A 14,146-nucleotide genomic window follows, 5' to 3' on the forward strand; every position below is an offset into this window, starting at 1 on the left:
GTATTTTAAATTGGAATCAATGAACTGTTCTGACTAATAACTTTCAAATGCTCTGTTGAAGGTGAACCCAGGTAGATCACATTTTCTTCCTCATTCTAATAAAAAATTCCTATTCTTGTCCTGTCATGCTACACAGCAACGTCATCCACCACTCCATTTTTTTCCAATGGAAATATACATTTGCTAATAGCACCCACAAAATATAACAAGACTTTTCTACATTTTTTTATTAGGCAGAATTTTTTGGTGGTGTATATCTAATTTAAGCTATTTTTCTTCATGGAATTAGAGTTGGGATAGAATTTGTGTAAAAAGGAGATCTCTTTCTTTCTTTAAAAAGGCCATTGTCTTTTTTATATTCTGCGTTGAATTTTGTGAAATGTTGGTGGAGTGAAAAGTTTACCTAATTCTATGTCTACACCTATTTGGTTGCACTGCTATTGTCTTAAAATGTTGTTTTAGTGGTAATTAATTGAGTAACAATTGCACTTTCTGTTTTCTATTCTCTCTTTACCCTCTCCCTCACACCCAAATTTCTCAGGAATATTTTCAGGGGTTGGAGTCTCACATGATCTTGACAGAAACGCTCTTTAGAAAGATGAGTAGCTTTGCCCTCTTGAAGGAAACTCGGTCACATTCAGAGCTAATGACACAAGCTTCAGTTGTATTAAAGCTGGCTCATAAACGAGGTGTGGAGCTGGAATACATTCTAGAGGTGAGAATTTCTGTGGTCTCTTCTGTATTGCCATTGTGATCAACTGCCAGGATATTCTGTATTGTTGATTTCCTGTGCTTGGACAGAATTGATGGACATTAGCCCCTTTTTCATACACACAAGGCACTGATAAACTACGTGTAATCTTTGCTATTTAACTGTTATGACCTTCAGGTGACACAAGTTTGTTCCTCTAAATTTAAAAGAGCTGCTTAGCTGTAGCTGACAAGGAGAACATGACAGCTTTATCCATGTGTTCTAACTAAAAGCTGAGCTTGACACAGAGATGGTGTCTTATTATAGGTTCACCCGACATTTGTACTGTTATTTCTGTATATTCACAACCATGCAGCTATAGGATTTCAGATTGAGAAAGCAAGTAATAAAAATTCTAGATACCCAGATCAATATTCACCATATACATGGATAATTTGTGCTTGCAGACCTGGATGCGTCTGGATGAAGATTACCAGGAACTTACCAGACAACTGGAATCTGTTGAAGGTAGCATCCCCACTGTTGGTTTGGTGGAAGAGACGGAGGACAGGCTTACAGACCGGATTACACTTTTTCAGGTTGGTGCTTTTTAGACATTCTTTATGGAAAAGCTGAATGAAAGGGACCTCTGAAGGTCATCTAGTCCAGCCTCCCGCTTGAAGCAGGACAGTTGCCATGGGCTGGATCAGCCACGGTGTTGGAAACCTCAAAAGATGCAGATCCCACAGCCAAGCTGAGGACCAACTGCAGTGCTGCACCACCTCCTACTGAAAAGATTTTCTATAATGCCCAATTTAAACCTTCAACTTTCAGTTTGTCACCATTGTCCTTTTTATATTGTGTGGCACTGCTGAGGAGCATTTACCTCTATAATCTTTTTAATTCAACTCCAAATAGTTGTAGGCCTTTATTAGACTGGCCCTTAGCCTCCTGTTTGTCAATCTACAACAAGCACCTCCCTCAGACTCTTTTTAAAGGGCACGTGCTCTAAGTCCCTAAACATCTTAATAGCTCTACACCAGACCCTGACTACTTCCTCCTTCTTGAATTCAGTGGAAGGTGGGGGCAGGGCAGAATCAGATGCACTAGATGTGGCCTCATCAGCACCATGTAGATGGGGATAATAAAATAACTTAAGGCGGTTGTTCACAGTCCTGATGTAGGCCAGTGCTGTGGCTTGCCTTATTCACGTCTTGGTTATGGAAGATGCCAGGTTAAATATACTAGCCATTCCCTTCCTTCCCTGTACTGAGAAACAGGGTTATTCTGCCCAAGGCAAAAAATTTGCTCCTCTTGTTGAGCCTTCTAAGGTTTCTGCTGCCTCCAACCTCAAGTTTATCAAAGTGTCTCTGGACTAAGACTGCCATTTTTTGTGTCAACCACTCTCCCTACCTTAGTGTTATCCACAAATTTACTGAGGGAGTGCTCTCTATCATCATCCATGCCATTAATGAAGATGTTGAAGATGTTTGGGCTCAAATATCAACAATCCTTGGAATACTCTGCCCATTACAGTCTGCCAGCCAGACATCGAGTCTCTGATCACTAGTGTTTGAGACTGGTAATGCTAGTTTTCAACCCATGTAACAGTCCATTTATGCAGCCCACAGAAGGACATGAACCTGTTGGAGCAAGTCCAGAGGAGGGCCACAAAGATGATCAGAGGGCTGGAGCACCTCTTCTATGAAGACAGGCTGAGAGAGTTGGGGTTGTTCAGCCTGGAGAAGAGAAGGCTCTGGGGAGACCTTATAGCAGCCTTCCAGTACCTGAAGGGGGCCTACAAGAAAGCTGGAGAGGGCCTTTTTACAAGGGCATGTAGTGATAAGACAAGGGGTAATGGCTTTAAACTGAAAGAGGGTAGATTTAGACTAGATATAAGGAAGAAATTCTTCACTATGAGGGTGGTGAGGCACTGCAACAGGTTGCCCAGAGAAGTTGTGGATCCCCATCCCTGGCAGCGTTCAAGGCCAGGTTGGATGGGTCTTTGAGCAAGCTGGCCTAGTGGAAGGTGTCCCTGCCCATGGCAGGAGGGTTGGAACTAGATGATCTTCAAGGTCCCTTCCAACCCAAATCATTCTATGATTCTATGATTCTCTCAGCTTCCAGGGGAGGGTCCTGTGGGAGACGGTGTCAAAGACCGTACTGAAGTCAGTATCATCCACAGAGACAGTAATTTTGTCATAAAAGGTTGTCAAGTTAGTGAATCCAAGCTGAATATTCCTGATTATCTTTTGGTCCTTTTTGTCCCATTTGAAAATGGATTCCGAGGGGATGTGCTCCATGATCTTTACATAGAGCAAGGTGAGGCAGAACAACCTGTGGTTCCCCCAGTTGCCTTCCTCCTTCTCAAATGCAACAAGAACTAATAGTTTAAATATAGGTTTTCTACCACATCCTGTTTTTCCTGACTGTTCTTAAAATGAGAATTCTGGTCTAGTGTTTTGTCTTTGTCTCGTTAGACACCAGACATTTTGGTTGGGTTTTTTCTTGTTTTCTTGTTTTGTTTTACAGGAAAATGTCTGCCAAATTTTTCTTGCAAGTTGACTTCTTGTCTACTCTGAATTTGTTATGTATATTGTTCTTTTACTAGACCACTTTCTGCCTTTGTAATGGTATGAGAACTTAAGCAATCTATTGTTGTGGGTTTTATTTTAGTTTTGTTTAATGCTAGGCTTTGTTTGTGTTGGTCCTGACACTAAATTAGTTTTCTTCTTTTGTTTCTCTTGTCAGTTACATAAATTAGGTTATTCAAATCCAGATTCTGGGACTCTGCTGGCATAATTTTTAATACCTTTTTTTCTCTCCGTGTGATCACATTTAGGTTAAAAATCCATCATAATTAATTTATGGCTATCTTGGATTTTTTTATGTTACTCTCTCAGATTTATACATTTATTTGTGTATATATGCTATATGTAAGTACACACACACAGACACACACATATAAATGTAAAAATTCTGTCATTAGAGCTCTATTTATCTGAAAGAGAAAATAAGAAGAGTGATAGAAAGTTTATGTACTCACCATAAGACTGGTAGTTTTGTACACTTTTTCTTCAGATTAGTTTCAGCATAACTGAAAAATGGGAATGCATGTACATTTTGTGCTCAAGCTTAGTCAAATATACAGATGGTTTAAAAATCTGTACTATTTGTGTAATGATAGCAGAATCTGGCAGGTATATTTGCCCACATAGACAAATTCTTTACCCATCCACAAGTCACCATTTAAATGAAATCTGTATCTGCTCCGGGTTGGATTCAGGGTAAGGCTATTAACAGCCTTTCCTTTTTCAGTCCCTTTTTTGCTTTCTTTTGCCATAACAATTGGCTTCTATGTACAAGGATTTGGATACGGGGGGCGGGGGGTGTGATCTTCTCTTTTGTAGCCATGGATAGCAGCAGGGTAGATCAGTGAAAGAAGAATTAGATGACCAGAGAGCTGAAGATAGGCATTGAAAGGGCTGGTGTGGCCACTATCAATAACTCGATATTGGACACCTTTAACTTTCATTGCAGTAGAGTTTTCAGCAGATGGTAGATTAAGTTCTGACATTTTAATCAATTTCTCTCAGAAATGGTGTTGCCCCACGAAGATTCTTTTGAAATTGTTCTGTTCAAGCGTAAAATATCTACACCAAGGAAGAGTTCATCATAAGGCAGTGTCAATAGACATATTGAAGTGAGGGGTTTTGTGACAGCATGTTCAGATTTTGAGCAGGTTACCTGCATGATGGTTCTCAGGGAGTTCTAGAGCTGGAGCAGAGGGAAAAAATGTCATGTGCTGTGGTGACATTGGATATGTTACAAAATGCAATAAAAGACTACTAAACATTGAGAAAGTGTGGTAGCAGAGAGCTGCAGAGCTATCTAACAGTCTCCTCTGTCATTACAGCATCTGAGATCTAACCTGACTGAATACCAACCTAAATTATACCAAGTGCTAGATGATGGGAAAAGGCTCCTTTTTTCTGTTAGCTGCTCAGATCTCGAAAGTCAACTGAACCAACTGGGAGAACACTGGTTAAGTAACACCAGCAAGGTTACCAAGGAGCTTCACAGGCTGGAGACAATACTGAAGCACTGGACAAGGTAATGTTGATGTAATGGACAGTATAAACTTTTTCGCCTGCGCTGTTCAGGTCAAAGTTATTCTGAACCCAGAACTATTAGATTTGACATTTAAAAGAAAGTGCTTTGAGATGTATGTGATCGTTTGACTACTCTACAATATCCTACTTCTGTTCCATACAAGTGCTAACATACTCTCTTATTTACAATAAAACATGTACCAGATAACAGCTGGTGGAAGGAAGTCAGAAGATATCTTATTTAGATGACTAAGGTAGAAGCCCCATATCCATACAGGTTGATGAGAAAGGGTGTGTGCTTTCCTAGGTAGCATGAGTAGCCTCAGCATGTTCTAGTAGGGGCATTGCTACTGCTGGGTTCTTGTGGGTCTGGGGCACTGCATATATGGAAGGGAGCTTCTAGCTGCCTTCAGTAATGTTCATATGCTACTTTGGAAATTAATTCTCTAAGTGATATACAAGCTTTGTCTATTATTCATAATATCCCTGCCTTGTTGGCTCACTAGCCTTTCAAGAGAGATAAAGGGATTGTATGTATTAATGTTAGGTGGAGACATTCTGACAACTCATTAGTTGCTTGGCATATGAAATGATATGGAGATAGTTTCTGAAAAAAAACATTAAATTTCTGCTCTGAGATACCTTGTGGTAAAGCTTTTGGAAGATTGAGCCTTCTAAAGGAAAGCAAAAATGTGTTTATGTGTGTGAGGTGGGGTGGGATGCTGTTCCAGCTTGCCCAAACAGATTGATAACCTAGTTACTAGTCCTTCATTAAACTTAATTTTTCCTAAGAAGCAAAAAGAAGGCACTGTTAGGAATTGTGGGTGTAATGGCTAAAATAAGACCTTCCTAATACCATGCCTGTCTTTAAAAATAAATCACATTTTTCTGAAATTTAATGAAGGAAAGAAAATATTTTTATTTTAAATCTGGCATGCAGTATCTTCCTCTAACATGTGGAGGAGAGACTGCTCAGTTGGAAGCAAGAAGTGGCAATGACTGTTTTCATTTTCTTTAAACATTTTCACAGATATCAGAGTGAATCAAGTGAACTGACACGTTGGTTACAATCTGCAAAGGAGCGGCTTGAGTTTTGGAGCCAGCAGTCCTTGACAGTTCCTCAGGAACTGGAAACAGTCCGAGACCACTTGAACTCCTTTTTGGTAAGTCATTCATGGACCTAGGAATACTTTTTTCTCTCCAAATACAAATAAACAGTTGAGCAATCATATGGTTATACTTTTTCTCATCATTGAAGTAGTGAGTATGCTTCTGTAGGTGAGCTGCCCTTCAAAAAACTGGTGTGTTTGCACATTCAGCTCTCCTTTGCTATATACAATGGTTGTAAAGCTTGATGATTCTGAACACAGAAAATGGTTTTATGACTGAAAACAATTTTTGTTCTCACTTGGTCTTGGTATAGCTGGTGAACGCTAATAGAAAGTACATATTTTTAAAGGAAAGGGAGGATATTCTTAGCTTTCTGAGGTAAAGCTTTAAGTACAGTAAAAAAGGAGTTGACTATTTCCACAAAATTGATTCTTCTTACAGGAGTTTTCAAAAGAAGTCGATGCTAAATCATCACAGAAATCCTCTGTCCTGAGTACCGGGAACCAGCTCCTCAGGCTGAAGAAGGTGGATACAGCAGCATTGCGTGCGGGATTGTCCCACATTGACAGTCAGTGGACAGAGCTGCTCACACAAATCCCAGCAGTACAAGAGAAATTGCACCAGGTAAGGAAGGCTAGTGATGGCCTTTCATATTCCAGAAAACTCAGATCGTACGGTTGGCACTGCCTTTGAGAGATAGTTGGTCCCTTCCTCAATTTATCCATGTGAGGCAAGATAGGAACAAGGTTACTCCTGTTTTAATGTGGGAAAGCTTACACTCATGTCCAAATCCTGTCTACCCATACTGTCTAACACCAATTGGTGTTAACGCCAAACTTTCATATTTGTTAAATTTTAACCAAAGAACAGATGAGGGTTTTTTCAACATGTTGATATGCTTTTTGGAAAAAGGGAGTTCATATCCCTGCACCCTGTCATATTTGGATGGTGGTTTGTTCAAATTGAATAGACTGGGTTCAAGTCTATGCAAGACAAAATAAATCTAAAAACATTGTGCAAGGTTCCTGCTAGTGTGTGTAGGAGCCAGAGGGTTTTGGCTGTGTAGTTTTGGGTTTTTTAATGCTATAATACTGAAGTTAAAGAATTATACTGGTCTAAAAGTTGCCTTAGTATTTAGTTTCTAGGAGGTTATCAGTCTAAGCAGTTGCTTCAGTTTATAATTTGGAACGCTTTCAGAGTTAGTAATATCATCGTGATTTAGGGGGAGAAAGGAAGGGTAACAAAAGTTACCCGAGTCTATTATATTAAACAAAATAATGTTATTCAGCAGTTCTCTGAACTGTCTTGTAATGCAAAATACATATGTCTACCTAAAAATGTCATAGAACACGTTTCTGAGTAACTAAATACAAGCAAGCACTACTGTATCAATGTTGAAAGTGAGTCTTTTAAGAAAAAAACAGGTACTATTCAAAATCAGCCTATTTAGAAATCACCACCACAAGAAGAGTTATATAAAATTATTTTCCATGGGTCTATTCATTAGCCATTTACAAGGACAGGAAAAGTGTAAAGTGCATCTTCTACGTAAGCCTAATATAGAATTATGGAATGAGAATGTAGAACCTTTTGGAAGTCAGAAATGGAATCCTTGAGTTTGTCCAGTTTTTTTGTATAATGAAGAATGGAAATAAGAAGCCTTTAATATAATATTTTCTTATTAGGATGCATGCAGTTATACAATATATCTCCTATTAAAACCTTTCTTTTTTTTTTTACTTCCTTCTTTTTTTTTTTTTTTTTGATAAACTTCAGTGATATGTTAGAGATGTAGAATAACATGTTATAAAACCAGGTAAAGGAAATGTACTGTGGTAATGCAAAGCAAGGAATTCTTATCCATTTTGTTCACAACGTGCATTTTAAGTCTGTTATCTCTACAGCTCCAGATGGACAAAATTCCTTCTCGCCATGCTATCACTGAAGTTATGAGCTGGATTTCCCTGATGGAAAATGTCATTCGGCAGGATGAAGAGAATATAAAAAATGTAGTAGGACAGAAAGTCATCCAGGATTATGTCCAGAAGTACAAGGTACTGAGTGGAAATGTTATTGATTTCCCTTTTGAATTATCCCCATTAAATATATATACATATGTAAAGCATAAGTGATTTAAGGAGAAAAAAAAAACATTGACATTGTGGAGTGGTTGTAATTGTACACAAGTTAGAATTGGGTAATATTTGATACTGTGGAAAAGAAGCCAAAATTACTTTTAATCTACTGTTTTGTTATGGCAGGAATATAGTTTTTAATATGCTTACCTCTATTTCCAGGTAAATCCAAAGCAATATGCACATGATTAAACCTTATTAGATGTGTCTTTCACACAAAACCACAAAGCACTTTGCAAACTATGTATGTTGTTTTATGAATTCTCTGCATGATATCACCTTCTCCTCAAAGTGTAGCCTGTTCTTTTATGGAAGGTGGCCAGATCCAGATAATTTTGATCAGTATCTGAAGCAAAACTTAAAGATACTATGTCTTGAGATAACCATTGAGTCCTTTAACTAGATTAGCAGCACTCTTGTAATAGATCTGCACACAGTGACGTTCTTCTCAATGTCAAATTTGTTTCACTAGTCTCCTGAAAAATCACTTTACTTCTTGGCTATTATTCTTCTTTGTACGTAAGAATATTTTCCATCTTTTCTGGTTTTGTATTAAAAATTTTGAGACTAAATAAATCTGATCCTTGAGACCAATATAAATAATTTTACTGGGTTTTTTTTTTGTTTGGTTTTTTTTGGGGTGGTAGGGGGCAAGGGGGATGGCAGCTTCTTTATTCCAAAGGCAGTGTATTGCTGGTTTATTTCTGAATATTTAGAAAAAAGTCACAATGTTTTTAATTGCTGTTCAATTGCTAAAAAACCTTTTAGCTAAATTGTGCTAAAGCTGTAATTTGTGAACATTTTTCCTCTCTTTTGCAGGAAGGTAAGAAATTGTGGTATTTATGTTTGGGGTTTTTTATTCCCTTCTTTTCTACTAGGGTTTCAAGATAGATTTAAATTGCAAACAATTGACGGTAGACTTTGTGAACCAATCAGTGCTACAAATTAGCAGCCAGGATGTTGAAAGTAAACGTAGCGACAAAACTGATTTTGCAGAACAGCTCGGAGCAATGAACAGACGTTGGCAAATCCTGCAAGGCCTGATAACAGAAAAGGTAAAGAAAAAAACTAGCTGCTCTGTAGTGAACTGTCAAAATACGTAGAACTATAAGATAATAATGGTTGGAAGTCTCTGCAGGTCGTCTGCAACATCCTGCTCAGAGCTAACTTTACAGTTAGATCAGATTGCACAGGGACTTGCTTAGCTGAGTTTTGAAAATCTCCAAGGACAGATTCCACAACCTCTCTGGTTAATCCTGTGCTTAACCATTCCTGTGCTTAACCATTCCTGTGGGGGACAAGTTTTTGCTTTGTCCCAGTCAGAATTTCCCTTGTTGCAACTTATGACTGTTACCTCTCCTCCTTTTACCACGCATCTCCAAGAATAGTCTGCCTCCATCTTCCCCATAACTCCCCATAAGGAGTGGACAGCTCAATGAGATGCTTCCTTTGCCTTCTTTTCCCCTGGCTGAATGAAGCCAGCCTCTCCTTGTATGTCATGTGCTCCAGCCCACTAATGACCTTCGTGGATATTTACCAGTTTGTCAATCTCTCCCTTGCACTGGAGGACAAAAAATGGGTCACAAGTGTCAAGGAGAAGGAAAGAAGCACTTCTCTTAACCTGCTGGGTGCACTCTCAATAATCTAACCCAGGATGCAGTTAGCCTTCATCAGCACAAATGCACACTGCTGATTTATTACGTTCAAATTATTGCCCACCATAGCCCCTAAGTCCTTTTCTTCTATCCAACCTGCTGCTAGCCTGTATTGTTGTATGAGGTTATTTTGTCCCAGGTACAGGACTTTACATTTGTCTTTGCTGAATTTCTTGGGGATTGATAAGCCTATTCCTCCATCTTGTTGAGGTTTCTCTGAATGGCAGACCTACTCTCCAGCATATCAGCTACTTCTCCCAAATGAGTGTCAACTATAAATCTGCTGAAAGCACAGTCTATCATGTTGCTCAGTTTATTGATGAAGGTATTAAACAATATCCACTCCAGGACTGACTCTGAAGATGCGTCTTGTAAATGACTGCCAGATAGACATCGAAACGTTCACCACTAACCTTTAAGCCTGATGACTCTGGTCAGTTAATTCATTTGTAGACCTACCACCCAGCCCATGCCTCCTCAATTTCACTACAAGGGTACTATGGGATACCATATCAAAAGTCTTGCTAAAGCCAAGGTAAACAACATCTACTACTCTCCACTTGTGTTCTTCATGCATGTGGAAATGGCTTCTGGCAGGATTTGCGGTATAGCCTTTTTCCAGTCACCAGCAACTTCCTCCAACCGTGACCTTTTAAGGTGACAGACAGCAGCCTTGAAATGACATTGACACCCTTGGATACATCCTGTCTGGTTCTGTGGACTCTTATATGTCCAGCATACTTAAGTAGCCCCTAATTCTTTCCTCCTCTACCATGGCTAGTACCTCTGTATGCCAAAATTTGTTAATTGGCATGAAGACCTGGGATGTATGAGAGGAGACTTTGTCAGTAAAGTCAGAGCAAAGAAGGCACTGCGTACCTCAGACTGTTCTGTGGTTTCCCATTAGTTGCTGATGTACTTGTGAAGAGTAACAAGAAGGGCTTCTGTCCCTCACTAGTTAGTTCCAGCCAAGATTTTCCTTTCCTAACATCAGCCCTGCATGGCCAGGATGTGCTTTGTAATCCATTTTTTGTGGATTTGTCATTTTTGTGACTTGAGAAAGTTGTCCTTGAAGATCAACCAGCTTCCTGGACTCCTTTGTCCTTCAGTACAGCTTCCCATGGGATCATGCTTACTGGAAAAACCAAAGTCTGCTATTCTAAGGATCTTCAGTCTGCTACTTGCTCTCCCTACTTCACTCACAACTGTCACTGTGGCCAACGCTGCTATTGACCGTCACGTCCTCAAGCAGTTCTAATTAAGATTACAGCTAATTAAGATGGCTCATTCCTTAGAGTGGAGTTTGTCTTAAGTAATGTGAATGCTTTTTATGGCAGTGCTGCTGTTTTCAAATTCTGCTTTGTCATTTCTTTCTTCTTTTTTTTTTTTAAGAATAGAAGTGCTATCTCATTTGCCATTGAATAACACCTAGAACAATCAGAAAAATCTAACTAACTTTAAGCAGACAATTGACAAAGGAGATAATAAAAATATTCATCTACTTTATACAGTTATAAGCAAGGAATATAAAATGTATGTTGGTATGCTTAGTTTTATTTGGGAAGTCCCGAGGTCCTTGATCTCTGAAAAGAATTCCACTTCATAACAATGTTCTGCTAAAGTGTTAGCTTCTTTCAGGATGTCATAACATTTTAATATGTTATCTCCATATAATTATTTCTGGATAAAGCAGGTTTTTTATTATGAACTCTTTTACAAATAGCAGATATATTTAAATTTGAATGCATATACTGTTTTTAGATTCTGAAAGCATTGAATTCCGAGAAGGCATTGGTCAGCATTGGTCTTCACTGATTTATTTAATTGACACAACAATAAAGGTAATTGTATGAGAAATATATACTCATATTTCTTTGCAGATCCAGCTGTTGGAAAGTCTGCAGGAATCCTGGACAGAATATGAAAATAACGTGCAGTGTCTAAAAACTTGGTTTGAAACCCAAGAGAAGAAGCTGAAACAGCAACAGAAGATTGGAGACCAGGCTTCAGTACAGAATGCTTTGAAAGACTGTCAGGTAATGTCCCCTTATAAATAACGATATTCTCTTTCCAGCAGTTAGAAACAACACTTGATAAAGCTGTGTGAAATCTTCGTATCGGTGAAGTCAGTGACAGAACTTTTCTTTACTTCATTGAGGGAGAGATTTCATTCCTAAAGTGAAAGCAATAAGAAAGGAACAATAATGTCCCAAAGATCTTTAAAAGCAACCAAAGTCATTATTCTTTTTGCATTATGTATTAAAGCATGGACATTTCCAAGCATGCCAGGGGTACTGAACTAGAAAGGCCATCAAAGGAATATGTTCCCATTCCTGTTCAGCCAGTCTTATGAAACTTGATGTCATGAACACTATGCTTGACTTTTCAGAAACATTTTTTCTGCCTTACCACTATCTTTCTGCCGCCCCCCCCTTTTTTACATTCTTTTTCCACCTGAGATATTCCACCGGACTATTCAAAGAAAAATGCTAGAATCCAAGGAGGCTTTATGCTTTTATTCAAAATGTGCTAGGAATCAATTTTTTTCAAATATTCAACTATCCAGAGAAGGAAATAGTGCTGGATTCCCTTTTGCTTTCAGAAGACTGAAGGAGAATGGTATCAGCACAATAAGCCCATATGACTGAAGCAAGGGTAATTTAGCATAGCCTGACATAATTGGCAGGTTGTGCTTGGCTGGAGTTCAAAGCTGAATCTGATTTATCACCTTATGGTTCCTTTTGGTCAGGGAAGTTAGCAAATACACTTGGGGGGTCAGTTATGAATGGCAAGACTTTGATCAGCAGAGAAACAAATTGTTTAAGAAATAACTGTATCAGACACTCCCAGGTATCCGATTCATCTAGTACAAAAGCTGCAGTTTATTTATTAACCTATGTTAGTTGCTGCCTAGTGTCACATTAATAAGTGAAGGCAACCATTTTTTTCCCATCACAGATCAGAATCAGTAATGTGTCTTTAATTCAGTTATGAGTTTAAAATGATGAATAAGAAACCCCTTTTCACAGAGAACTAGAAATATTTGCTATTCTTGGTGTTTGAAACTTTTGCATGTTTTAAATTCTGAATTTTGGAGCAACGTTGTACAAACTTAAATGCCTTTTTTAGTGTTAAAATCCACTAATAGTAAAAAATCCACTAATAGTAAAATTTACTATGTACGACTTAGAAGTGTTTGCTTTGGTGTCAGCTGGTAAAAAAAGATGTGTTACTCCAAGGCTGTAGTCTGGAACAAGGTCATGGCTAGAAGTTTGAAGAAATGTGAAATAATACAGAAGAAAAGACTAAGAATAAACAGTGCAGCGCTCTCACATATATGTATATAGGCAAAAGCTTTTGCAGGACTTTCTTGGATCTCCCTGCACCGTGCCATGAAAAAATTATATAGGTAGTTTCCTGGCTAGGAATGAGCTTATGGGAACATGTTATATGACTCATAGTTGCTCACCAAGTCTTCTTGTTCTCTGTTCTTCATTCTCATGCTGTTGAGACATGAGGAAGATCATAGGCTTTGTGACTAGCGAATATTACATACCAGAGCTTCTGCACCTCACTTATTGATAAAACATGATAAAACCAGCAAACTTAGAATCAGCATTTCCATGACCAATCTAGGGTCATCTTAAATCAACAACACAGTCAGCGCTTGCCTGAAGCAGCAAAACAAGCCACTAACAAGTTGTCATGGCCTCAGTGCTTATGTACTCAGCCCTGTTTTCTTCACTTGTTTTCACGCCAACTGTTCATTTTCTTCCTATTTTCTTGGGTTAGTGTGTGGGAACTCTGAGCAGAGCAAAATGCTATCAAGCTCATTAATGCTTCCCAGCGGCATGCAACCTTGAGGAGGCAATAAGGAAAATTCCTGCAGTCTGTTGCTTGTTGTCGTTGGCTGGACTCCAATGAACTTGTCATCTAGGGGAAGGCTCACTGTCCTCGGGCAAGGGGCTTTGCTGGGACCTGGCAAAAGAATAAAGACTGCACTTCATGTGGGGAGGCATGGCAAATTGACATCTTTCCCTAGGAAGTCATTTTGTCCTTTTCCTTGGGTGGCAAAATTCATTTTCTTTCCAGAGGCTTGAGCCAGTTTTGGACTAATTAAAAAGCCCTCTCAGTGTTCTAGGACAAACTAAGACACACAACAATTTTCCCATGTATTCAAAATGCTGTCCTATTTTTAATGAGTTTTGGACTCTTATATGGGAGCAGAAGATTACACAGAAGTTTAATGTAGAGGACATGCTTATATTTAAATTAAAGACAAACAGCTATGCTTTAAAGGGAACATAAAATATTAAATAAAATTGCTGATGAGTTATGATTCTCTTGAGAATGAAAAGCCAAAGTATGCAAGCAATACTTTCCTATTTTTAAACTAAGGAGCTTATGGGCATCTTTTCTATCTCAAGGCATTATCTGTCCAAT

General features: G+C 38.6%; 1 protein-coding gene across 1 annotated transcript in view; it reads left to right on the plus strand.

The window, feature by feature from the left end:
- The window catches only part of SYNE1 (spectrin repeat containing nuclear envelope protein 1), a 314,802-nt gene that overhangs the window by 241,950 nt on the left and 58,706 nt on the right, over nucleotides 1-14,146 (plus strand). Inside the window, exons 107-114 of the mRNA XM_075146137.1 lie at nucleotides 542-715; nucleotides 1,159-1,290; nucleotides 4,608-4,804; nucleotides 5,834-5,966; nucleotides 6,355-6,537; nucleotides 7,818-7,967; nucleotides 8,927-9,103; nucleotides 11,584-11,739. Coding sequence (XP_075002238.1) covers nucleotides 542-715; nucleotides 1,159-1,290; nucleotides 4,608-4,804; nucleotides 5,834-5,966; nucleotides 6,355-6,537; nucleotides 7,818-7,967; nucleotides 8,927-9,103; nucleotides 11,584-11,739 — 1,302 coding nt within the window. The remainder of the gene's footprint in view (nucleotides 1-541; nucleotides 716-1,158; nucleotides 1,291-4,607; nucleotides 4,805-5,833; nucleotides 5,967-6,354; nucleotides 6,538-7,817; nucleotides 7,968-8,926; nucleotides 9,104-11,583; nucleotides 11,740-14,146) is intronic.

This window comes from Calonectris borealis, chromosome 3 (assembly GCF_964195595.1).
Source record: "Calonectris borealis chromosome 3, bCalBor7.hap1.2, whole genome shotgun sequence".
Lineage (NCBI taxonomy): Eukaryota > Metazoa > Chordata > Aves > Procellariiformes > Procellariidae > Calonectris > Calonectris borealis.